At 37.6% G+C, this 24,611-nt stretch overlaps 1 protein-coding gene across 1 annotated transcript in view; it reads left to right on the forward strand.

Moving 5' to 3' along the window:
• Positions 1 to 24,611, forward strand: part of LOC114480175 (neurexin-2-like) — a 484,818-nt gene that overhangs the window by 239,305 nt on the left and 220,902 nt on the right. The window contains exon 4 of the mRNA XM_028474071.1: positions 23,702 to 23,731. Coding sequence (XP_028329872.1) covers positions 23,702 to 23,731 — 30 coding nt within the window. The remainder of the gene's footprint in view (positions 1 to 23,701; positions 23,732 to 24,611) is intronic.

A 24,611-nucleotide genomic window follows, 5' to 3' on the forward strand; every position in this document is an offset into this window, starting at 1 on the left:
CTCTCTGCCTTTCAGTCACAAGCACATGACATTTCTCTTTCTTGTGTTTGAGTTTAACACCTTTCTGCACCATCATTTGTTTGGTTTCTCTAATCATAGTTTGGTTAGCAAATAAAGCAAACAGCATGGACTTTGCTCAACAGCTGAAATCAAACCAAATAGGCTGTTTCTCACCATTTGTGGTACATCATACTATCATTAATACTATATTATCAATAAAGAAAACGTGGATTCTCCCTACTTTAATCCAATCTCTATTTATTTTATGAAAGTTTTTATTTTACTGCTTGAGACTGTTTAGGATAGTACTTTATTAGCGACATTATGACCCCAAGTTGGCCACAAATTCACAATCGGGGTGTAATGGTTTGTAAAAATGTGGGTCCCTTAGAATTCCAGAACCCTTCTTTCCATATTTTCTGTTGTGAACTTTGACCAGTTCTTATAATGCTAGATGTGGAAATGTGTGTGGTTGTAGCATTGCTCAGTAAAACTCAAGGTTTTTGCAAGTAGTGATGTCATGTTTCGGTTGCTATAATTGGCCACTCTACGCTCTTAAATCTGCGAAGGACCAAGTAGCGGCCGATTCGTAGTAAACCAAGATCACATCTGGTGAAAAGCTATGAAGCTCCAGCCTAATAAACCATGTTCCACAACCATCTGGGGGCTTGTCCAGGCTTCCAAATACAACATTTTTAAGAAGTGCAGAAATTTCCTTCTCCGTCTTGGCCGTCAAATGTTTTTACTAGAATTAAAGAACAAGAAGAATTTGGTCGGAATTTGTTAGATAATACATTTGTAAATTGAGGATATCTACAAGGGTTGAAGTTAGCGGTGTAAAAATAAGCTGCGACTCATTGTCTTTGGCTCAGAGTTTGTTCCAACAAAATTTCACTGGTAAAGGAAGAAAAAAAAAAAAAAACATAAAGTGGTTTTTGGTTAATTCAGCCTTCACATTAACTGCTTTACCGAAGTGAAACCAACACCGTATCAACACCGGTGGCTTAACTTATGAGTTTGTTGCCACAGCAACAAGTTGATTTCTTGTTTCAATGGTCACCACTAAAAAAACCATAACACTGGCTAGGATATGAATCTGCATTCCACACCTGAAAAAAGTCGGTTAAACTGTTTAGTTTATTATTTTCCAAGAGTGCTACAGCTTGATTAACAAAGGGGTCATTTCATGTCATTTTAACAAATGGCCACGCACTTCGATCTCCAAATTCGCCAATTTTTACCAATTGTTCTGTGATTATTCGTTTGGCACACTGTACATTTTTAGTTGAAAGTGTCTACTCTACGGTTGACGTACGAACATCCACCGGTGCTATTGGTACGTTTACACGTACGTAGCGTCTTAGGGTTAGATTTAGGTTATAACCCTATATCGCAACAATTGTTAGGGTTAGGTTTACGGTGTGACCTAAACTGGCCAATGAGGGGCGCTGCGTACAGATAAAACGTCGGTATATTGATACGGCAACCATACGGATAACCACTGCCTTTTTAGTTCGATGGGATGACCACTTTTTGGTTTTTTTGATAAATACCTTTTGTGATATGGCCAAAAGCATACTATTGAGGTCAATCGAATCGTTGACCTCAAATCTCACACCAAAAAGGTTTCTTCCCAGTGTGTCTATTCATGTCGATTTTTGCGCGTTCTCATTTTTCTTCCCTTCTCAACTTTCAATATCTCAGGAACTGCACCACATGGGAAATTGAAATTTGATATAGCAATACACCTACTCTCTCAGAATATAAAAAAAAATATCTGCTATACAACCTATATGGTGGACATGCCAGCCCCTTAAAATTGGAAATAATGTGTGAGGGTTTGGGTTTGGAACATGTTTGGGCCTTCAGTTAACCACTGTGTATTGCGTCAGCTTCCTGTAATTTGATCAGCTTTGAGCTACGCATGTACAGAGACTGTTCAAATCACTAATGATTAGTCACATCTATGCATTGGTTCTTGTGTGACAGTGTCTTGAAATCCCCCTAAAAAAAAATACTGAATTTACTATTTGAATCTGAAAAAAAAAGTTTTTTTTTCGTTTTTTTTTTTAACCATTTTAATTGATACATAACTGCATGTGGGAATGTAAAAAAAAAAAAAAAAAAAAAAAAATGATTCCTGTTTTAATTTAGAGTATAAAGATGACCCTTTAAAAAAAAAAAAAAATACCACAAATTTGGGTTATTTCATTACACGTGAATATTGAGGCCATTGCAGCTTGTCTCTGTGTCTTATAATTTTTTGTTGTTCATTAGTTTTTCAATAGTAACAATAAATAAAAAAAAATAAATAAAAAAAAAACAGGGTTTAAACAGGGGAAAAAACAATTTGGACCCCATAGTAACACCAATGCGTGCAATATGTGTACAGCACATTGAAGTCAACTTTTCCTTTTTTGAATGATAAACCTTCAATAAGGTCAAGGACAATAGGATGGTTAAGCAGCGTCCTCATATTCTTTATGTTCATACTTGTGCAGCAAAGTCTGATTTACTATTACAAAGCAAGTGGGAATTCACCAGTTACTTTATAGATCAGAAGATCAGAAAAGTTGGGACTTTTCTGATCTTCTTCATATCAAGCTGTTTATGGTTTTCATGAAATAAGGATAACACTCCATCAAAGCAGGCCCATGGATTATGAATCTATTTGTTAGCCAAATTTCCATAATTATCCAACTTTCTCAAATGAAGGAGAAGCACATATTCCATGGTCTAATGGTGTTTACCCGACCCAACCAGTTAAATGAAGTTGTACCGGCGTCTCAGTTGGAAGACATTAATTTTCCATTACGGGATGTTGTTGTGGTTACCTGCTGGGACCCGCCCGCCACAGAAGACAAAAAGTTGCCCTCTGAGTTCTCAAGGGGAGATTTTTTTTTTTATTTTTTTTTTTTATATCTGACGAAAAGTCGTTACAGTAGATTCTTCTCGCTGCAGTACATAGTGTGCTGCTGGGAGGGTAGAGGAATATAGGATTTAGCTTTGGAATGTCAGCTGAAGGGAAAAAAAAAAAAAAGATGGTTAAAATAAAACATTAAACATCCACAACGGCTCAAGGCAAGGTGCTGTTTTTCATCCCAGTGGATCGCTTAAACTGACTTCATAGCTCAGAGGAGAGGGGAGGTTTTGTTCTTAATTCTTTTTGACAAAAGTAGTATTTACCCTGCCCTAGGAACAGTAAAATACACAAATAGTCAAGAAATCTTCAGAGGAATACAGTGAAAGTTTAGTTTACATTTTGAAATGATAAAAAATATCAAAATGTTTGATCCAAAGCACTAAACTTTATTCAACTTTATGTTCCTAAATGCACTAATCTCATGCTTTAGGGATGTAATGATGCAATTGTGTAAATCATGTTTGTCCTAGAAATCATTTCACATACTGTATGTAATTATTAGGCGAAAAATAATAAGTCTTGCATGTGGAATGCCAATTAAATATTATTGATCCAAACACAATCGAATGGCTAATTTTCCTTTTAGTTTATTATCTGCCTACTTTTTCTCATATTTTGGTTTGTGCATTAAAATAATGCATTTTTTTCTTTTAAAATATTGAAATCAAAATAACACAGTGGTCTATGAATAACATTCCATTCAATCGCTCCTTAAAAAAAAGTACTGGGGAAATACTGTACATGTATTTCTAATTAAGAATCCAGAATAGGCAGTAGTAAGGATAGCAATGACAAGTTCATCATTTGTAGATGCATTTGAGTTTTTCTTTAAATACCCTTTCCTGAATTTAACGTGATGTTTTCCTGCATTTTGTATTTTTTGAGATTCCTATACTAATACCAGTTCAAGTTAGCTAATCGTGAGTGGTTATTGCTTGATAACTGCATTAGAGCACGTGTCAAACTCATGGGCCGGGGGCTAAATTCGGCCCTTTGGAGCATCCAATTCAGAGTGCAGGAAACAAAAAACATGAATAATTATGTAAATGCAACTCAACACTATTTGCAGGGGCTCATATCTCATTATTGCAGTCATTTTTTTTTTTTTTTTTTTTAAATGTTAAACTGCTGAAAAAACTCAAAATTCTGACAAAATCCTTCAATTTCTCTCAAATTATGACACAATGTTTCCCTTAGAAATTGGTCAAAATCTAGAAAATTTAAAATGAAGATTCTGTTGGGACTGATATCTGTCACTTATTGCTTGGATATGGTCGGTTTCTTACATATTCTGTATTTTATGGATACATTTTCCACTTAAAATCTGTGGCCCACTTAAAGATTTAACTGCTCCGTATTTGGTCCCGGAACTAAAATGAGTTTGACACCCGTGCATTAGAGAGAAGAAGGCGCGTGTAGTGGAAGAGTTGCGTTTCGCTGTACGAGTAGGCAGAACTCGTGCTGAACTTTCTCTTGAAAAATAAAAGGCTTCCAAATCAACGACTGTGTTAATTCCTCTTAGCAAAGCTGCTTGATCACATCTGACTCTACATTTGCCAACACCCCAAAGAAATGTATTTTTAAAAAGTGTTTGACATTCAGGCGCACATCCCCTCACTTTCAGTAGCTCTCTTGGTAAAACCCCAAAGTAGCAATCAGAGGCATTTATGCCATTATGTTGGCTTACTGGGAATCGACTGGTGAATGGTTAGAGGCACGTGTGCACCAGTAGAATATCAAACTTTGGAGGTTGGATGGATTTATGTTCATATAATGAACAACGGGACATCTATTGACTCTGTAAATGGAAGAAATAATACAAATCTGTTATGGATTTTGTTTGTAATCCATCCTGAATGTATAGGTTGAATGAGAAAAATCTATGAATAATCTGAGGAAAGAAAGAAATCGGTACAAATGTTATTGTAATCAATATAAGATGCAGTTGGTGTCTTAATGTTAGAGGCAGGCTCAATGGTTATAGATGTTTTATTAGTGGTCAGACGGTTTTCTTCTTCTTCTTGTGAGGAAATCCTACATCCCGTGCGTGAACATTTACCAAATTTTGCACAAAGGTTCACTCAAATCCCAGATGACCTCTGCTGCAAAAACAGGGCCTAAAGCCTCTGAAATCTACACACATGAAAGTTCACAATAAATCAACTATATGCGCGACAAAAATGTCGCCCCAACACTAAAGAGACTTTTGTACATTTAAACCTATTGCAAATTAGTAAGTCCACCAGTTGTTTTCTATCAAAAACATTCCAACGTATCGCACCATTTTTGCTCAATTGACACCAAAACTTCCTACATACCACTTTCAGACTGTCCTACATAAACCATCCACACACATTCATTCAGTCCAACTCAGCATTACGCATGGCACAGCAGATGCGGATCGGGGGGTGGGGGGTGGGGGGTGTGGCCCGGGAGTCATTGACAGACCGGCCCGCTTCGTGTGCGGCGTGGGGAGACAGCCAGCCAGCAACACAAAGTTTCATGTCCCTTGATGAAAAAAAACTGCATTAGATGTTGCTTTGGACCATAATCATAAACTAGCCATTAACTTGAACCCTTAAGTAGCCTACAGTAATATAATTACAACAGTAAAATGATTTTACAGCATGTAGTGATTTTAATATAAACGGGTCAATGACACAATAACATGTGGCTGACCCACCACCCCAACCAAGCTCCAGTATTCTTTATATTTTAGGAGTGAACAGGAAATCTAAAATAGTCATCAACCACTTACTTAATACAATTATGTGATTAGAATCTGGTCGTCCTACCTTTGTTTACATTGAAATGCTGTGAACATTCCTACTAGGGCTGGGCAATATGGACCAAAACTCATTTCTCAATATATTTTCTCAAAATTTTGATATATGATATAAATCTAGATCATTTTATTTCAAATGAAGTCTGACCAGAAAGACAAGGTTTAATTTGCTGATGTAAAATGCCACACAGGCTCATTTATTAACAAACAGCTGCACAATATGTGCCACTTTTGTTTTTTTGTTTTTTTCCTGTGAGGGACAGCATGTGTGAGTGAGTTCTGTAATGTAGCTTGTTGTGGGGAAGGTCTGTGTTAGGATGCACTCAGCAACGACTCCTAAAACAAGCATTTTTTAACAAAATACAATATATGTCGATATATGCGATATTGTAGTTTTCTTCATTGCCAAAATAGAAAACTCGATACATCTTGAATCTCGATATATTGTCCAGCCCTAATTCCCTAGTTACCGAGAATAATCTTACACGTGAATGTGTGAGTTTTTTTTTTCTCACTATCAAAAAGATTGTGATGAGAAATAGGAATGTGTCACTGAGGTATGATTCACAGCTAACCTATTCTGGGCTTCTTTGTCTATTCAAAGATGGAATAATCAGTCCAGACGGGCCTTTACGTCTAACTATTCTAATATCCATCGCTCATTTTATTTATGAGCTGTTTAATTAAGACGGAGCGGGTAGTGTAAAAGCTTTACCCCTTGCAGGTCTCTAAGACACAGATGTATGTTTTTTTTTATTTCATTTCTACAGTTTAATGAACAGATGAGACAATGAGTCACAGACTAACATCAATTCCTTTATGATCTGCATTAACAAGCCAGTAAATAAACTGTATTTAACTTGTAGCACAAAAATAAAAGCCCATAACGCATTAGCAGGTCCCTAAACATAAAACAAAAGTGCGTGTAGTCTGTTTAAATAAAGCTAGATTTACATAAAGAGACTCAAAGTGGCTCCAAAATGACCTTTACTAAAAGATAAACAAGATGATTTTCCATGTTCCTGTCAGTGTTGATTTGAATATCGTCTTCGGTTTAAATCTCTGGCGTGTGTTGTCTGAATTATGAAGTGTGTGTGTGTGTGTGTGTGTCTAATTGTAACCAAGAATACTAAATCACAGCCTTTGACAGGCTGTCCAGACATCTTAGTGGGTCAACCCTGACGTTTGATGGCTGTGCTGCTGCTGCTGCTGCTGCGTAAAGTGGAAAGTGGACCATAAAGATTTAATGCTTTACTCGTTCAGCTAAAGTGCCTGGGCAAGGGTCAACAGTTCCCTCTGGTATTCCCGACCACAGCGTGTACACATGCACTTAAATAGAAATAAACACAGGAGAAAACGGAAAACCTCAAACTCATAAAGACAAGAATTCCAATCCAATTAAATACACATTTAATGTATGTTTGAATTCTATAGACGTTAAATCTAATATTTAGCCTATTTCAATAAATGTAGGTACATGCGTTTCATACCCGACTTCTCCACTCATATAATTGAGTCTTGATGTATTTGTTTTGTAACTCATTACATAAAGTCACACACTGAGTTTTTGTTGGATTGCTGTATTCCGCTGCTTGAAATGTGCATTTAAAGTAGATTAAATTGCTTCACAACTTGTTTTTAATAACAGATAAATACAGTGTAGGCATCATAGGTCAATAAATAAAAGGTATGTATTCTGTAAAATGTGATTATTTACTCAAATTGCTGCTCGCAGGATTCTTTTTCAATCCATAAAAGTAAATAAATAGAAAATGGTCATGTGACTTTTACGTCTCTTGAAGTGTTTTTACTTGATTCTTTGTGATCAGAAAAGGAAAACAGTGATTCGCTTGATGTCATTATGGTTCTGGTTTGTTTAAAGCAGCAATTCGCAACAGGTGGGTCGGGACCCAAAAGTGGGTCGCGGACCTGTCCTGGGTGGGTCGATGGCGGCTGGTCAAAAATAAATATACACGTAATGTCGCTCATGTTGGATTTGTCTTATTTTGAAAGAAACTCTTCTTTTGATAGGCGTGCTGTGAAATGCATGTTGCGCAGGAACAGATATAGATTATTAATGTGTTTTCTCAACAGCTATTTTTGAAAAACTAAATTTGGTTGATTGAATACTAAAAAAAAAAAAAAAAAAAAAAAAAAAAAAAAAAGAGGGTTATGAATTAATGGCCGTGGCAAAATGGGGGTCTCAGGGTGAGACCAGTTGAGAACCCCTGGTTTAAAGTGTTCCCCGTGATATCACGTTTTTAGGCGTTTCTATGGAAGCCAAGATATCAACATCTGCAATTGTTCAATCTGAGGAAACACTTGCGCGGCATTTAATCAAATCCAGCTCAGGGTTTATCGCAGGTTAAACCTGAGAGTACGGCTCAGTTACGCCAGGATGTTACTGGAACGGCTGTTGCCATGGAAACACAGTCCATGCTGCAAACTCATATGAAATCGCGTCATCATTTTGATTGATGTCATTTAAAATAATACAATCCTAACTCGTGGTGATTTAAAACATTCAATAAAGATCTTCACATATTAAAAGGAGTCATAAAGTCTCTATACGTTAGTGGGGGGGGGTTTCCTCGTCATTCTGAATACGTCATTGTAAGGGGAAAGCTCCTGATTGGTCAAAATGCCGCGATATGCCCCGAAAGTTCAACAATCCCGACGTCAAAAGTTTGTAATCTCAAAACGTGCATCGTCTGCCGCGCAAAAAGCTTCGAAACGCACTGCACAGGAGGCGCGGGACCTCTCCTAGAAGCACGTCTACCATATATTGTGAATGTTTAGTGTGAACGCGCCATAAGCCTTTAATGTGGTCTTTTAAAAGAAAATTAAACAAAGTATCATCCTAAATGTTTGATAAGTGACTAAGGTAAGAATCATTGTCTTGTTGCGTGTTTAAAGTGTATCACACTTTTTCATGAGATGATTACAGTGTCCTTTGTGTTTCCAATCAATCAGTATCTTGCCTTTATAAGGACACGTGGGTGGCCATCGCCATATCCTTTGATTGAGGAGGAGCCAGTCATAATGAGGGAGCTCTTATAAATGATTCTAGGAAACGTGAAGAGGACAAGGTAAAGTTGTTTGCCATTTAAAACCAGTATCTATTTTTCCCACACAACGGGAACAAACGGTCAAAACAAACACAAATCAGGCAGCGCCACACAAGTTCACACCAACAGCCTAAGCAAGCTCCTTCTCTGGTTCCTCTCTGATTTTATACTGCGTTTCCTCCTCCTCTCCCTCGTTAGTGGCACTTGGTGTAGGCAGGTGTACCTGATTAGAGAGGGAGGCAAAGAGAGGGAGGGTGCGTCCGAATAGTCTCTCCTATCTTCCTTCCTATCCACTTTTCCTCTACCCCCGGAAGTGTTTAAGTGGCAGCCGTGATAAGGAGCGTTCCAATTCTCTAAAAGCTAAGAAAACTAGTTCCAATGGTTCCTTTAAAACCTCCTTTAGCCTAGGAAACACTAATGCATCCTTTACCAAAGGAGACCAGATAATTCTGCCCCACAATTCCTTGCGGCGACAATGTTTAAAGGGACCCTCTCATCCGAGTGTTCACGGAAAACTCACAAAGACTAAAAACAGAGCACATTTTAAGGGACATTTTATTCAACATATTTCGTTCCCCTAGGAATGCTTTGTGAGGTTGTACATTTACCTACAATGTTATGTAGACCTATATCTTGCATAAATGCAAAAATTTCATAAAATCATACTTATTTTGGATTCATGTTGATTTCCGTGTGGAAGGTGAGTGTGAGCAACCATTCTCAATGTGACACTTGTTCCTCATAGCCTCTTTTCCTTTGATTTACATTCAAACCTTGTGATATTTGAAAGTCTTATAAATGTGCTTTTTGTAGTCCATTTTCGGAAATTTGGAAGGAATTAAAGTAAGAATGAAGGACAAACACTTCAATGCATCTGTTTAAGGGACTCCGCCTCCCACAGAAGTTGAAAACAGACTTTTCACTTGCAACCTTTTACACGTTTTTTTCAAATAAATGAACTTGGATTTGTTGATCTCCAAGGCCTACACTATGTCTTAATCTGAAAAAAAAAAAACAAAATAACAAATTATAGTCTCCAGCAGCTTTAAGTCTTCTTCTCTCCCCACTTCTTTTTAACTGTTAAAGCCTTGCCTTAGAGACACTCAGTCTCCCATCACACAAGTATAGAGACAGTACTTTCACAATTAGTGTTTATTACCCACTTACATAATTAATTGGCAACATTAAAAGTGTTGACAATCCTCCTTGGTGTCTTTTCTTCTGAATGCGGTGAACTGAAAACATGGTAATCACTTGTAGGTTATGGACTCATAGCTCTCTGTAGACAGACTCTGCCATTAAAGGATCTCTAATGCAATTTCTGCTTGTTGTCTTCTACTTTAGCCATATCTATTTGACTGTGGGCGGTAGTGAGACATTGGGCAATATATCAGTGAAGCCAGTGAGTAGGACTACCACCTGACCACAGTCCTATTCCCTTTCAAACTGCATTAAATAACACACAGTTGTTTTAAAGTCAGGATTGGAGAAGTGTCCATAGTCCCCCTACTGTCCCTCTGATCAAAAACATGTCCACATTATATTATTCAAGGGCTTTGGATTTGGTCAAAATTACAACACAACTCATCAAAAATAAGTAACTGAAGATGTCAAGATATAGACGACTGAGAAGAAAATTCCAGCAAATCTTACAGTTGGGTAAAGTTCTCAAAGATAGAGAGATGTTGTCAATAAAACAGTGCTTTAACCTCTACTGTGTGATCCATGTTTGCAGTAGGTGATGGGGTTTGGTGTCAACATGGTAAAAATAGGATTTTATGATGCGTGTGAACCAAGGTCACCATATGTTGGAGAGACTCCTTGAAGGAAAATGTTGTCCTACACCATGTCCATGTACCCCCTACTCCTGCACACTTAAAAAAACATAATGTAGTGTCATATACAATGTAGCCCTACAGTGAATTTTATCTATCCTGTTGAGGAATAATATCTAATATTAACTAGAATATTTGCATTTCCTGAAGAAAATACAAATACAGATACAGGTGCTGGCCCGCGTCACACTACATTAGCTTATCATTGGCATTTGCATTAGCCGAGCAATAGCATTAGCCTAGCATTACCATTAGCCTAGCATTATTATTGACCTAGTATTAGCTTTAACATAGCAATAGTATTAGCCTAGCATTATTATTGACCTAGTATTAGCTTTAACATAGCAATAGCATTAGCCTAACATTATTATTGACCTAGTATTAGCTTTAACTTAGCAATAGCATTAGCCTAGCATTACCATTAGCCAAGCATTATGATTGACCTAGTATTAGCTTTAGCCTAGCATTATTATTGACCTAGTATTAGCTTTAACATAGCAATAGCATTAGCCTAGCATTACCATTAGCCTAGCATTATTATTGACCTAGTATTAGCTTTAACATAGCAATGACATTAGCCTAACATTACCATTAGCCTAGCATTATTATTGACCTAGTATTAGCTTTAAAATAGCAATAGCAATAGCCTAGCATTACTATTAGCCTAGCATTAATATTGACCTAGTTTTAGCTTTCACATAGCATTATCATTAGCCTAGCAATAGCATTAACCAAGAAATAGCATTAGTTGTCATAAATAAAATGAATACAAATTAGTCCAAACCACATTTTTATTTTCTTCTTCAAGATTGCTGATTTTTTAACTTCATTAAAATTATAAAGGAGATGTTTTAATTTTCAAAAGATGGGCCAGCAAATAGGTACCAAAATTCAATTTGAAAAATGGAAAATTTGAAAATTAAAATGCATTAGCAGAAAGGCGCTAATGCATTGAAGGTCGTAGCTGACTCATAAATCAAGTTGGTATTAAATAATGACAATTGCATTTTCATGTTCTTCTTCAACACTGCTTTCTTTAGTTGTGTCACAAAATGAGCAAAGAGGTCATTGCATTTTCATTTTCATGCCATTAATTTGATTCAGGTGTGTTGGAGCTTTTAGCACATCTAAAAGTCTCAGGAATCAGGCCCTCGAGGACTGCAGTTGCCCACCTCTGGTCTATGTCCTATACAGTAGCTATTTCAGGTGAAGTCTGATATAGCGTCTTATTATGTCAGTTTATGTGAGACGTGACATTTCCGTTTGTTCATTGGGATTTATTTATCTCAAACATTAAAAAAACACAAAAAAAAAACAAACAATCGAAAGCAATCATTGATCACTTAAAACAAGCCCTGGCAATGTTTGAGAAGGGGCAGAAGGAAGTTGCCCCTACTTCCAAGCTATTTCACACAGGAACAAAAAAAACCTGACATTTGAACAAATGCATGTATATACATATATAAATACACAACAAAATGCACACAAATATAAACAACAACAAGCATTCATAGACCTAGATACATTTCTTCATGTTGTTACAACTTTTAGGTTTAATTTTAAGACTCCTCCCCACAAATTAAGATGCATATGCTTTTCAAAGTTATCCGTAATGTTCTCTTTCTAAATTTCAAATCCCCCTGCAAATCATTCTCCCCATGTGTACTTGAAATTAAGGTCACTTGTACACTGCCCGTTGGAAATATGTATTCATTTAGTGGGAAGAGCTTAAATAGAGTTGTCACATATGACAAAATGAGTATGTGTTTGAAGGTTGGATGTACATACTCTGTATTCTGTAGCATTATAAAGGGGTATATTTGCAGGTGCAAAGTAAAATAGTGTGTGCAATTTCCCTGGTTTAATTCTATGGGACATGGGTATGATAAATGTGTTTGTTGTTGTTTTGGTTTTTTTTAACTATATATATATTTTAGTGTATTTTTCTGTAATGTATGATTCTTGGAGTCATTATGTGTATTTTTGTATCTTTCTGTTGTGTTTTTGTGCATTTTTTGTATAATTATTGTTTTTTGTCGCCATTGTAGTGTGATTCTGTCGTCAATTTGTGTATTTTTTAATCTTTTTAGTGTAGTTTTGTGCATTTCTGTTGTCATTTTGTGTATTTTTTGTAAAAATATTTAGTTTTGTGTATTTTGAGTCATTTTCAGACCTTTGTTGTAGTTTGGTGTACTTTTCCTGTAATTTATGTTTTTTGGAGTCATTTTGTGTGTTTTTGGAGCCTTTTTGTATATTTTTGTGCATTTTTGTTGTCGTTTTGAGTACCTTTTGTTTAAACATTGTTTAGTTTGTTTTGTTTTATTTTACTCATTTGGTATATTTTTATTAGAAATAGTAGTGTGTGTGTGTGTGTGTGTGTGTGTGTGTGTGTGTGTGTGTGTGTGGATTAAAAATTGTGTGTAAATGCATGAAATTGCTTAAAAACATGCATGTGATGGTTTCTTTCTGGTCGTAATGCAATTTTTTTTTTTTTGGTTTATTTTGTTTAAAAAAATAAGAATATCTAAAAAATACCAATATTGCTACTTCCATTTCAGGAAGTCATAGCCATTTTTTCAAATCAGAGCCTGAGGCTAGTAGTTGTGTTGGCTAGTAACTGTTAAATTAGAAAATTGTGTTTCAATATTCCTTTTCATTACATAGTTTTATTTCAAAGCCCATACAATATAAAGTCAACATGCGTATTGTATTTTTGGGATTTCTTTTCTTTTCCTTTGTTTTTTTTAAATTCATCATGTAAATATTAGATTTTTTTTTTAAACCTGACAAATTTTATCAAAAACATATTACGTACGCTTTTCAAAAAAATAAATTGTGAAAGTGCAGGGCACATCTAAACACGCAAAGTCGAGTTTAAGAACAATAATCCAGAACAAAACTCACCATGTAAAATGCAGTCTCCAAAACAGCTCTAAACTCTAAACCAGACTAAAAAAAATAAAGCAGACAAACTTAAATGATGTGTATGCTGCACACGGACTATGACAAAGTGAGCAGCCACACCTAATTAGTCCTAATCCGGAGGATTGGCTTCACCTGTGAGAGATCCGAGGGATTACAGGCATTCTACTCCCACACAGACAAGATTAAAACTAATATAAAGCTTAAGAACTTAATGACAAACACAACCTTTTGGAGCCATTAAATCATACTCAATATAAATAAATAAAATAAGCAGCATGAGTTGAAATGTAATAAAAAAAAAAAAAAACAGAATGAAACCCAACAATTACCAAATTGTGTGACATCTCCGAGATAAATTAATGAAATCAAGTATGTGAGTGTTGGCAGTGCAACATGTCTACACCCAAATATTCAAATCCTAGATGGAGTTAAAAATTAAAAAAAATTAAAAAGATTACATTTTTGTTAATCTCCTCTTTCATTACAGGTCATATTTTCACTGCTGTTTATTTGTTTGCTTGTTTGTCTGATAGCAGGATTATTGTGAAAGTACCTAATGGATTTTGACAAACTGAAGATTCCGATACATTTTCGAGGGGAATTGGATTAATATACTGATTCTGGATCAATTTCAAAAGTTTAAAAATCCCTATTTGTCTTTATGGGTGAAATTTCCAAAATTGGCTAATAACTGATACTCATTGATGTTTTAATATATTTTTGGATTGGTTATGTTTTTCATCAGTATTGCAAAAATATGTTTATGGGACCATGAAATCTAACCCCACCAAACACCCAGCGTCATTTAGAAGTTTTTTTTTTTTTTTTTTGGACCATCAAAATTGGTCAAAATTTAGCACCAATGTAGTTGTTGAAATTAGGTTAGTATACATAGTTCCCACATGACGTCACAACATACGGGCATTTCCCAACCTGGCAAGTTAGCCTCTGTTTACAGCCAAAAGAGCACAATATGGTTGTTTTGTGTTGGGTTAATGGTGCACTAATTGCTGCGATTGTTCAGTTAAACGTGGATTCTTTAGTAAGGGAAGTCAGCAAGTCAGATCCGTAACTTCGGGATAAGGATTGGCTTGCACCGCGGCTGGAGGAGGAGCCACCGCCGCCAGAGACCCAGTGCTCGACCCGCCTCGCCACGTCGGTGGCACTCCCCCCTACTCCCTGGCCTTGCCGGCGTCGTCGGCCCCCTTCATCTGGGGTCAGAGCGGTCCGGCAACGCGGCGTGCGCAGGGTGGTTTCCGGTACCGGGCAGAGGGAACCGGGTCTTGGCAGCTGGCGGCGGCGACTCTGGACGCGCTCCGGGCCCTTCTCGCGGTGCTCGCCAGGGTCCCCCCTCCTCCCCTCCTATTGAAATCGATGATATAAATTTAGTTGTACAATCCCTGCCTGTCACAAGCACTTTCCCATTCTCCGTCATGCTTTACACATCTTTACACATCTTTCACATCTTTGAAAGCCTACACTCTTCCATAGTATAAGCACTTTTGGAACAAACCAAATAGTTTAGAATGTCTACGTATGTTATAGCAGGAACGTGTTTGTGGTCAGCGGTATTTTGCCTTGACAAACTCCGTACGGATTTATACTGATGCATTCCGTCTTGCTGTCTTATCTGTGTCTCGTTTGTTTATCTAAACAATCTCTGTACCGCTTTTTTGGTTGTTTAGCGGCCATTTGTGTTGGTTTTGTAAGACATTTCAACCGTCTCTTGTGGAGTAGAATGCAGCGAAGCAGGTGCCTCGAAGCTTGCCCTCAAAGATGACGTCTCCGGGGAGGTCACGTGGCCTGTGGGAACTATGTATTGGACCATCCAACGTAGTCCAATTTTAGGCTTTATTTAGTTGTTGACATTTGTGAGTTTTTTTTTATTTAGTTCTCATTGGATCGTCCAACTTGGTTCAATTTTAGCCCAGTTACAGTTGTTGAAATTGAGTTGTTATTAAACCGTGCAACATAGTCCGATTTTAGCCCCAATATCGTCGTAGAAATGTAGTTACTATTGAGCCATCCGACTACATCCAAATGTTTCCCCAATACAGTTGTTATTGGATTGTCCAACTTGGTCCAGATTTAGCACATTTGGTCCAAGTGTGGCCCAAAAATAGTCATTGGGAAATAGGAGGTTTAATTTGGGTAGCTAACCCTTTTATTTTGGTTAATTTTGACCAAATTTGGACCAAATTTGTCAAAACAATAAGAAGAAAAAGTAACGTAACAACTTCAAACATAACGGCCCACAAACAGAAACCAAAAATACAAATCTGATCGAACAAAATTAATCTTGAGTGCATAGTACTACGACTAGAAAAAGACGGCTTTTCACCTTTCAACCATATTTGGCTGGGTGGGACACTGTTTCGTATGACAGAATTACCGCTGTACTTACATAATATAAAGTATCAATATTATAGGTTCAATGTAAATGTAAAGAGTGAACACAATAGTCATCTGCTATGAGGCCAATGTTCCTTTATAGAATGGGATCCTCACTCGTGTTGTGTTGAAATGACAGACACCTAACAGTGAGTGATGTAGCTGAACACTGATGGTTTGCGAATCCAAGGCTGATTGCTATGAAATTTGTCGGATGCCAAACTGTAATTGCTCGTGTTCATGAAACCTGAGAGTAGAGCAGAAGTAAGTGGTGGATGACGAAGAAGGCAGCAGGAGACAGCTGGCATTTGAAAGAGGGGGGAAAAAGAGATGATCAACAAAAAGAGGGGAGGAGAACGGAGTATAGGGCCGAAAAGACATCAGGATGTTTCCTCCTAATGGCAGAATTATGACTCCGGCTCCATCTGTCACCCAGCCAATCACAGATGCTTCCCGAATGGTGCAGGTATTGTGTGATAGAGCGACACATTTAGGGATGCAGCAAAAAAGCTCAGATGTCCAAGTGATGCTGAAACTGGGAGTGGGATTTAGTTTTAACTGTACAAGCCTATAAAATGCTAATAACACATAGAACTCAAACTGGAACTCTTCAAAAATCACATACTAACGTACTACTCATTCTAAGTCTGACGTCAAAATGAGTATGTAGTGCGTTCCAATTCGATAGTATGGAAAGATTGAGTACATAAGAAATACCTGGATGTATACTATATCGGGACATTTTTTAAGTATGCACGATGGGCACACTAGTCATACTTAACTGCCACATGATGTATTGCGAGCAGAACGTAAAATCTTCATGGGACCGGCTTCAAGCTAAAAGGCAAACATTCCAAAACAAAAGCATTTCTTCTTGTCTTTCATTAGTTTTTAACGCTTTTGTAAATAGGGCTCTTGTTTTGAAGTTAACCAGAAGTTTTTGGCACATTGACATCAAACGCGTCAAACGCGTCAGGTGTACATACACAATATCTGGTAGACGTGCTTCTAGCTAGAGCGTCAAGAGGTCTCGCTGCACATCCCGCGCCTCCTGTGCGGTGCGTTTTGAAGCTTTATACACGGCGGATGTTGCGTGTTTTGAGATTTGAAGCTTTTGACTTGCTTCCGGTACATCCAACGCGGCTGATGCTGGAGTTGGGATTGTTGAACTTTAGGGGCATATCGTGGCGTGTCGACCAAACAGGAGCGTTCCCCATACCGTGACATATTCAGAATAATGATTTAAAAAATAAATAACAGGAGACAGATGGACAGACGCTCTTCTGCTGGAATAGAGCGCCTGTAGTTGGTGTTTTGGGGGATGATGCGAGCGCTGATGCAAGTCAGCAGGTCATCAAACTGGGCCCGGCAGAAATGGAAGTAGCGCTGAAAGCGACTCTTATCCGAGCGCAGCTCTGGTCAATATAGAAACGGCATTGAGGCGCAAATAAAGCCAAGCCACTCTCTGGATAATGTAGAGCTGATGAACGGGAGTAGGAGGGGGCGGGTCCACCGGCAACAGAGAAGCCCCTCCCTTAAAAGCTCTCAACGCGCGCTCTTCCCAACTCTTAGACACTCAGTGACAATGAGCACAGGCCTCCAACTCGGGGCGTGAGGCACAATTTTGACGCCCGAAATGCGTTTGGTGTGAACGCAGCATTAGTCAGTAGCACAATGGCGGGTTTCCGAAAACCTCTGAAAAGTCGGCATGAAATGTGTTTCTATGAGTTTTATGGATCAAATGCCCACGTTGATAATCTACTTGGTCACTTTTTTGCCTAAAATGTTTTCAGAATTTTCAAAGGTGGCAAATTAATAAAGATATTTAGCCTCAGTTTGCTTCCGCTTTTTGTCGTTATAGGTTCAAAATGCATCTTGGGAAATTTGGAAGTAAACTTCAGTAGGAGAACCGTTCATCCTAATCATACTAAAGACTCAACCAGACTCCGTGAGGACTCCGCCGGGCCAATTAATACAAAGCTCAGATTTGACTACCGCGAGGACTTCTCCGCGTAGTTGGTGTCACACAAAACACTTCTCTGCATTGTATGGACCCGCAATAAATGTAACACCGACCTGCATTTCACCTCCTGGTGAAACAGAGCAGGATAGATGAACACAAGCTTAGAGGAGAGACTGGCGACACTTTTAAAACACGTTCCAGGAGTACAAAGACTACAGAGACGCGCTAAGAATCATGGGACTTGTAGGATTTTAATAGAAACCATGATGCGGCGGTGCTCCCGGGTATGTAAGCTCTGGGGAGAGCGGACAGTCCGCGCAGAGTCCGTTGTGCGTGGGGTCTGCCCGAGTAGGTTTGTGCCTTAACGGTACATTGTAGACAGTAGTCATTGAGTGTGTAGTAGGTTAGTATGCGATTTCGAACACAGCCTCATTGTTTAATAATCTACAATTATCCAAATCCAAAACATGCTGAATAAAGTTCACTCCAGGATGAGACTTAGACCCCTCTGATCAAGAGTCCAATCCCTGGCCGAGCTCGAGATATTATTTATAGCACAACTTTCAGCTCACGATTCAACAGACAGCCTCACTCCCTCTGACCACCAAGTACTAAGATGCCACCAAATAGTGCAAGTTTTGCAGAGACAACATGGCGATGAACTTGGACAGTGTTTCCGATGTTGATGTTGTGCAGCTAACTTTTAATTGAGGTGCCTGTTTGACATTTTACGCCAGTGACTTTGACCTAAAATTATATTTCTGGTAAAATCGATATACATCGTATCTCACGATATGATTTTCGATGTTTATTGCCTTGCCGAAAGGTCGGCAACCTTTTTCAGTCAAAGAGCCATTTGGACCTGTTTCCAACAGAAAAGAAAGCATAAGCACCACAAACGTTTTTGACATTTAAAATGACGATACAACTGCATATAACATTGTTGGGTTTTATTAAACTTTCATGCTGTATACAAACAAACTACAGTGTTGCATTTTCCTACAGACAAAACAGAGTTACGTTTGTGTATGTAACAAAAATATTAATATAAAAATATTAATATACTCCAGGAAAAATGAAATACTAAATGTCCATTTAAGTCATTTTCTTGTATTTAAGAATACTAATTGAAAATGTGTGGGCTAGGGCAACCCGAGGGCAAGAAGATTTTTCTTCAGACCTTTGCTATAGGTAAAAGGTTTTTAAATTATATTTATTAAAGTCCCATGCCATACAATTAAACAATGGCCAGTGTCCAATCAATCAATTACAATTCAATTACGTTTACATCAGCAATTGTTGTTTTAATTACAATTGACCCCAACCCTGATGGCTACTTCCTTTCTTTTTTTTTGGTTTTTAAGCCTCATGTAATCCATTGTTAGTGGAAACATTAAGTAATAATGTCCTTGTGTCTTATTTTTGTTGAACTGAAAAAAACATTTTTTTATTTCATTATGTTGATTTTGAATTTATCACAACAGCAATACATATTTTTTTAATCTATATGTTATTTTGGATTATTTACAGAAATGTTATATTGTTTTAGTTTGATTATTTATTTGAATTTATGTAAAAAAAAAAAAAAAAGAAGAAAGAAAATGGCATGCTATCTTTTTTTAATGGTTTTTGTGTTGTTGTTATTTTAATGAAAACGCTATTGTGACTTGCGACTTGACCGAATATATTAAATGGAAGTTCTTGGAAGTATTCAGTGGTTCTCCTGTGGACTTTCATGGATTATTTGTTTGAATATGTGGATGATGAAGAAAGTCAGTTTCTTTGCAAAGCACAGATTTTCAAAGTCAGTTTTCCTCATTGCACTTAAAAAAACAAAAAAAAAAAAAAACTTTGGAGTTCTAGTTCACCTGCTGTTGTAATTGCAGTATTTTTGGCTTTTCTTCATCACCTTCTCAGTTGCTTGCTAATTCTCAGTTAGCTATTCGGAGGTGTCATGTCACAACATCCTGCCATCCCTTTGTCTATTCCACCATTGCTCTGTGTCTGCATTCATGCCGTTAGCAGTTAAATTGGTTACCACACTGCTGCTTTTTTTTTTTTTTTTTGCTGCCTGTCTGAGCAGTCTGAGAAAGGGTTGGTGAGGTGTTATTGAAAGACTTGGTATGCAGCTACAGCATCATTCTGTGTCATTGCAGGAGACCTGGGCTTATCTCCTTAATGGATTATGAGCAGAAGAACAAAAACAGGAGGAGGCAGAGTGAAAATGATTGGACTGCAAAAGGCCGGCAGGGAATGGGCCGCAACGGGAAAAAAACAACAACACACTCTCCCTGTGTCTTTTTTTCTTCTTCTTCTGCTGAGTCCCACATATTATTTAGAAAGGGGACAACGGGAACAGCTTGTAGTTAAGTGACATTTCAGCTTCTGCAGTTCTTGCATTTGTATGCCTGCTGCTGGGCAATGGCAAAGCGTTTGTGTACATGTTACAGCTACAAGTCAGATGTGCACCAATTTATTTCCTTTCCATTTTTTTTTTTTTTCTTTGCTGTTTTCCTGCGAGGAAAAAAAGCAGATAGTGAAATTTAGCGAACTTTTATCCATCATTTGCCAAGGTGTCGCCCTGCGTGCGCGATTGAGTTCTGAGAATCCCTAGTTTATCATGTCATTTTTGTAAAAAGACAAGCAACAACGGAAAAGACTGAGTTAATGACAATGAGGATGAATTATTAACATTAAAAGAGTGTCTGATTAACATAAGTTTGAGCCTAGAATGAATTGATGTAGCTGCTACACAAGTATTATTATCAGGGCCGGCTTTAGGTCATTCGGTGCCCTGGGCGAGAGTGGACGTTGCCCCCCCCCGCCCTCCAAGAATGAATAAAAATAGATCAAGTTTTTCTTAGTTTCTAAGTCTATACACAGCGTGTACACATTATTATTTATTTTGAATATCAAGACAAGACAATGCAATTCTGCAACACAACAAACCATTGAAAAAAAAAAAAATACAACCTATTTTGAAATTTAGAATAATGCACTATTATACAATATAACACCTACAGGTATAGTGTAAATGTATCGAGGGAACAATGACAAAAATGGTGCAAAATCCAAAAACAATGCACACAGTGCAATCAAAAGTTAAAATAAAATATTAAAGTTTCTGTACAAGGACATTTCTACTTTCCTGTTTAGTTTTACTAGTCAGTAACACAACTCTTAAAACCAAAGAACACAATGTGCAAACAACACAATAGAATTATATAGAATAGAACAATAATTAAAATAAAATGAGTATAAATATGGGCAGAAGATTAGCAGGTATAGTTACAGATTTTTAATATTAATATCCAATTAAAGTGAAAACATGTACAGTGATTGTAAAGGGTGTGTTTAACATTTATTATACCTTTTTTTTTAAATTACAATAAAAAAATAAATAAAAAAATAAAATGTGGGGTGCAATTTGGCGCCCCTCCAGCAGATGGCACCCTAGGCGGGAAGGCCAGCTCTGATTATTATTAGCAGTTATTCAAGTATCGTAATGTGTCCTTTTCATGCTATGGACAGGCAGAGGTGGAAAGTAATACATTGCATGTACTGTTACTAATCATTACTTTTACTTGTATGCTTTAAACAAGCTACGTTTTACTTTTGCTTGAGTACATTTTTAAACCAGTTCTTTTACTTTTACTATAGTAGAATATTTCAGGAAGGCAAGGCAAATGTGTTTGTATAGCATATTTCATACACAAAGAAACAACAGTAACAACATTTAAAATCAACAACAATCACATTACATCAAAAACATGTCCAAAAATATCCCTCTTAGTCAGTGGTGGCTGGTGAAAAATATTCTAGGTGGGGGGGCTGTGCCATGTCAAGTCAACATACTTCTTCTTCTGATTATTATTATTTTTTTAAACTTCTGGCAGACTAGACTCATCAAAGGCACGTTGCTGCCCCCCACAGGCACCGTGTTTCCCCACATCATAGGCACACTTGGCTTGGCAACAGATTTGACGTCGACGCTGATTGGATATCCCTGTTGCTATGTCAAATCCTTTGCCGGTGATTGGCTACTCTGCTGCACTGGCGGAACGATTCTTCAATCGGCAAAGCGAATCAGCAGACTTGAGCAGGAAGCTGCAGGAAAGCACATGGTGCTCAAAATAATTGTTTATTTTCAATATATTTATTCAAAAAAACAAAAAAATGATAAACACAAGGGGGCGCGCGCCTGAGCGCCCTCTTTTAGCCAGCCACCACTGCTCTCAGTCGTACGCAATAGAGAAAAAGATTGCCTTTAACTTTGATTTAAGTACTGTCTCTACTTCTGTGAACTGCATGTTAGCATACACTAGTGTGACAAAAGAGCATTATTCTTTTAAGGTTTTTGCTCTGACATCAAAGAACATGCAGGGGTTTACATTGATCATGGGCTCTAGATTGTAATTTGTGTTATTCTTTAGTGGTTGTAGAATGTTCTCAACCAGTTTGTGATGGGTTTGATTCCACGTCTTGGCCTTTCTAGTTGGGGTTTCATGTTCCGAGTACGAGTAGGTTGTTTTTGTTGTTTGTTCTTTGAGTTATCGCTTCTTCAATGCCTTAAACTTGTCACTATTGTTGTTTTGGTTGAAAGAACCAGGAAATTGTGTACAACTTTTATGTGATAAGCGCAACAACATTAATGACAAAAATGACCAATCTTTAGATATAAAGGAAATGTGTATTTTTTTTAAAATGCACATTATGTTTACCAAAGACACCAACGGACTTATTCTACCATTTTTTTTAAATGGTTAACAGATAAAAAAAAAATGCATATATATATATATATATATATATATATATATATATACACATACATATTTCAAGTTTGCCTTTTGTTTACCCCGACAATGGATTGGATTTGCACTGGCTGTTGGATTTTTGAAACCTAGTTATATCCACCAATGACTGAGGTTTATTGTCAAAGGCTCTCACTGCTAGCATTAGCCATACAAAAAGCTCAATGCTCGTTTTAAGAGAACCAATACTCTTTTTCTTGTTGAAATTGCAACTTTTTGAGATTAAATTGTTTTTTTTTTTTATTATTATTATTTTGATGCATTCTGCTCACGTATCGTAGATGGAATGTTGTTACACCATTGAAATGGTAAAGTATTAGAAATGGAGTGTTTGTGCTGCTGTGCGATTCTTAAGAGGCTGAATGCTAGAAAAGCAGAGGTTTTTTTTTTGCAAATGTACTCCTTTTGAATATCTTGATGTGTGTATTTGACATGTGTACACAATAACTTTCAGCTAGCAACGGTAACGGTGGACCAACACAAGCATGAGGATGATGGAGGTGTTGGAAACCAGGGAATTTTCCCATCCCTGGCCTCTCTGTGCGACCTGGCAGAGCTCATAGGCTTCTTTTATATTTCACAGTTTGAGTACAGTAAAATATGACAAATCCAGCCTTTTCTGCCAAACAGTTCTGTGTGTTCCATAAGTACTCCAGAGGGGGAAAAAAAAGCATTTGTGAGAGCAATGGCCTTCGGGGGTTGCACCAAATGAAAATGCTTTTTTTTTTTACCCCAATCCCTTTCACACACCTCACTCAAGAAGTGTTTTGCTCTCTTTCTATCTCTGTCTTTCTCTCTCTCTCTCGCTCTCTCTCTCTCCCTCTCTCTCTCGTTTTGATTTTTTACCTTTTGATTTAAACTCTGACATCCGATTCTGCCCCAGGATGTCTGTCACAAACTGCAGTCCAACGTTGTGACAATGCTTTTTTTCTTCCCGTGCCTTTTATGACCTTCTTTTCTTCCTCTTTCTGTTCTTTTTTTCTGTTTTTTCCCTTTCAAGGTCTGGCGCACCTGACGTTAAACGACCAAGGTATGGGTTCATTCCAGTTTATTTTTGATTCGTTTTCCTTTTTTTTTTTTTTTTTTTTCCTCCCTTAATAAGAGGAACTGACTCAGCCTCTTTAACTTGAGCCTTTCTAAACCCACAACCCAAAGCCCAACGCTTTTTCCTATCCCATTTTGTTTACCATTTCTGTCCCATTTTCTCCACCTTAGCTTTCCATCCTTTTGAAATACTCCCATTCTGTATCTGCATCTTTCATTCCTCACCACCCTCTTCACGCCCCATCCCCCCCCGCGGCCACATCCCTGTGCTCGCCTGTGACCTCCACCACCAATGTGTGTCCCCACCCTCTGTCCTGTCCTATGGCTCACGTCCTGGACCTTCACCTTTGACCCCGCCGACCCGACCCCGGGGGCTGAAGGTAACACTTTTCTGCTATCCCTTCTGCTTGGCTTTATCAAAGAAAAGTTCTCTTGGAAATGTTTTGATGGTCAAGTTTCAAGATTGAATGTGTCCAGACTTTCATTCACGGAGCACTTCAAGGTGATTATGTGTTGAATGTGCAGAGTTCTCCATCACCACTCTGCTGACATTCCCATTGTTTGGCATTCAGATTTATCAAAAAGGCAATGCTCGGATTAATGAATCCTGATAATCTTATCTTCATCGTACCACTTGCTCAAACTCAAAGAATTAATGTTTGTTGGTCAGTCGGCAGCGAATTCACACAAAGCAGCTGTTTCATTGAAATGTGCTTTCCTAATCAGCTGTGCTAATGTTGCTATCTGTGTGTATATCAATGTTTGTTCCATGTTAAAATCTGTGACATCGTTAATACCTACGTTCTCTTTGTATAAACTAGACAAATGTTTGAATTTATTCAGACTAAGTTCAGTTTTTTTTGCAT

This window comes from Gouania willdenowi, chromosome 18 (genome assembly GCF_900634775.1).
Source record: "Gouania willdenowi chromosome 18, fGouWil2.1, whole genome shotgun sequence".
Taxonomy (NCBI): Eukaryota; Metazoa; Chordata; class Actinopteri; order Blenniiformes; family Gobiesocidae; genus Gouania; species Gouania willdenowi.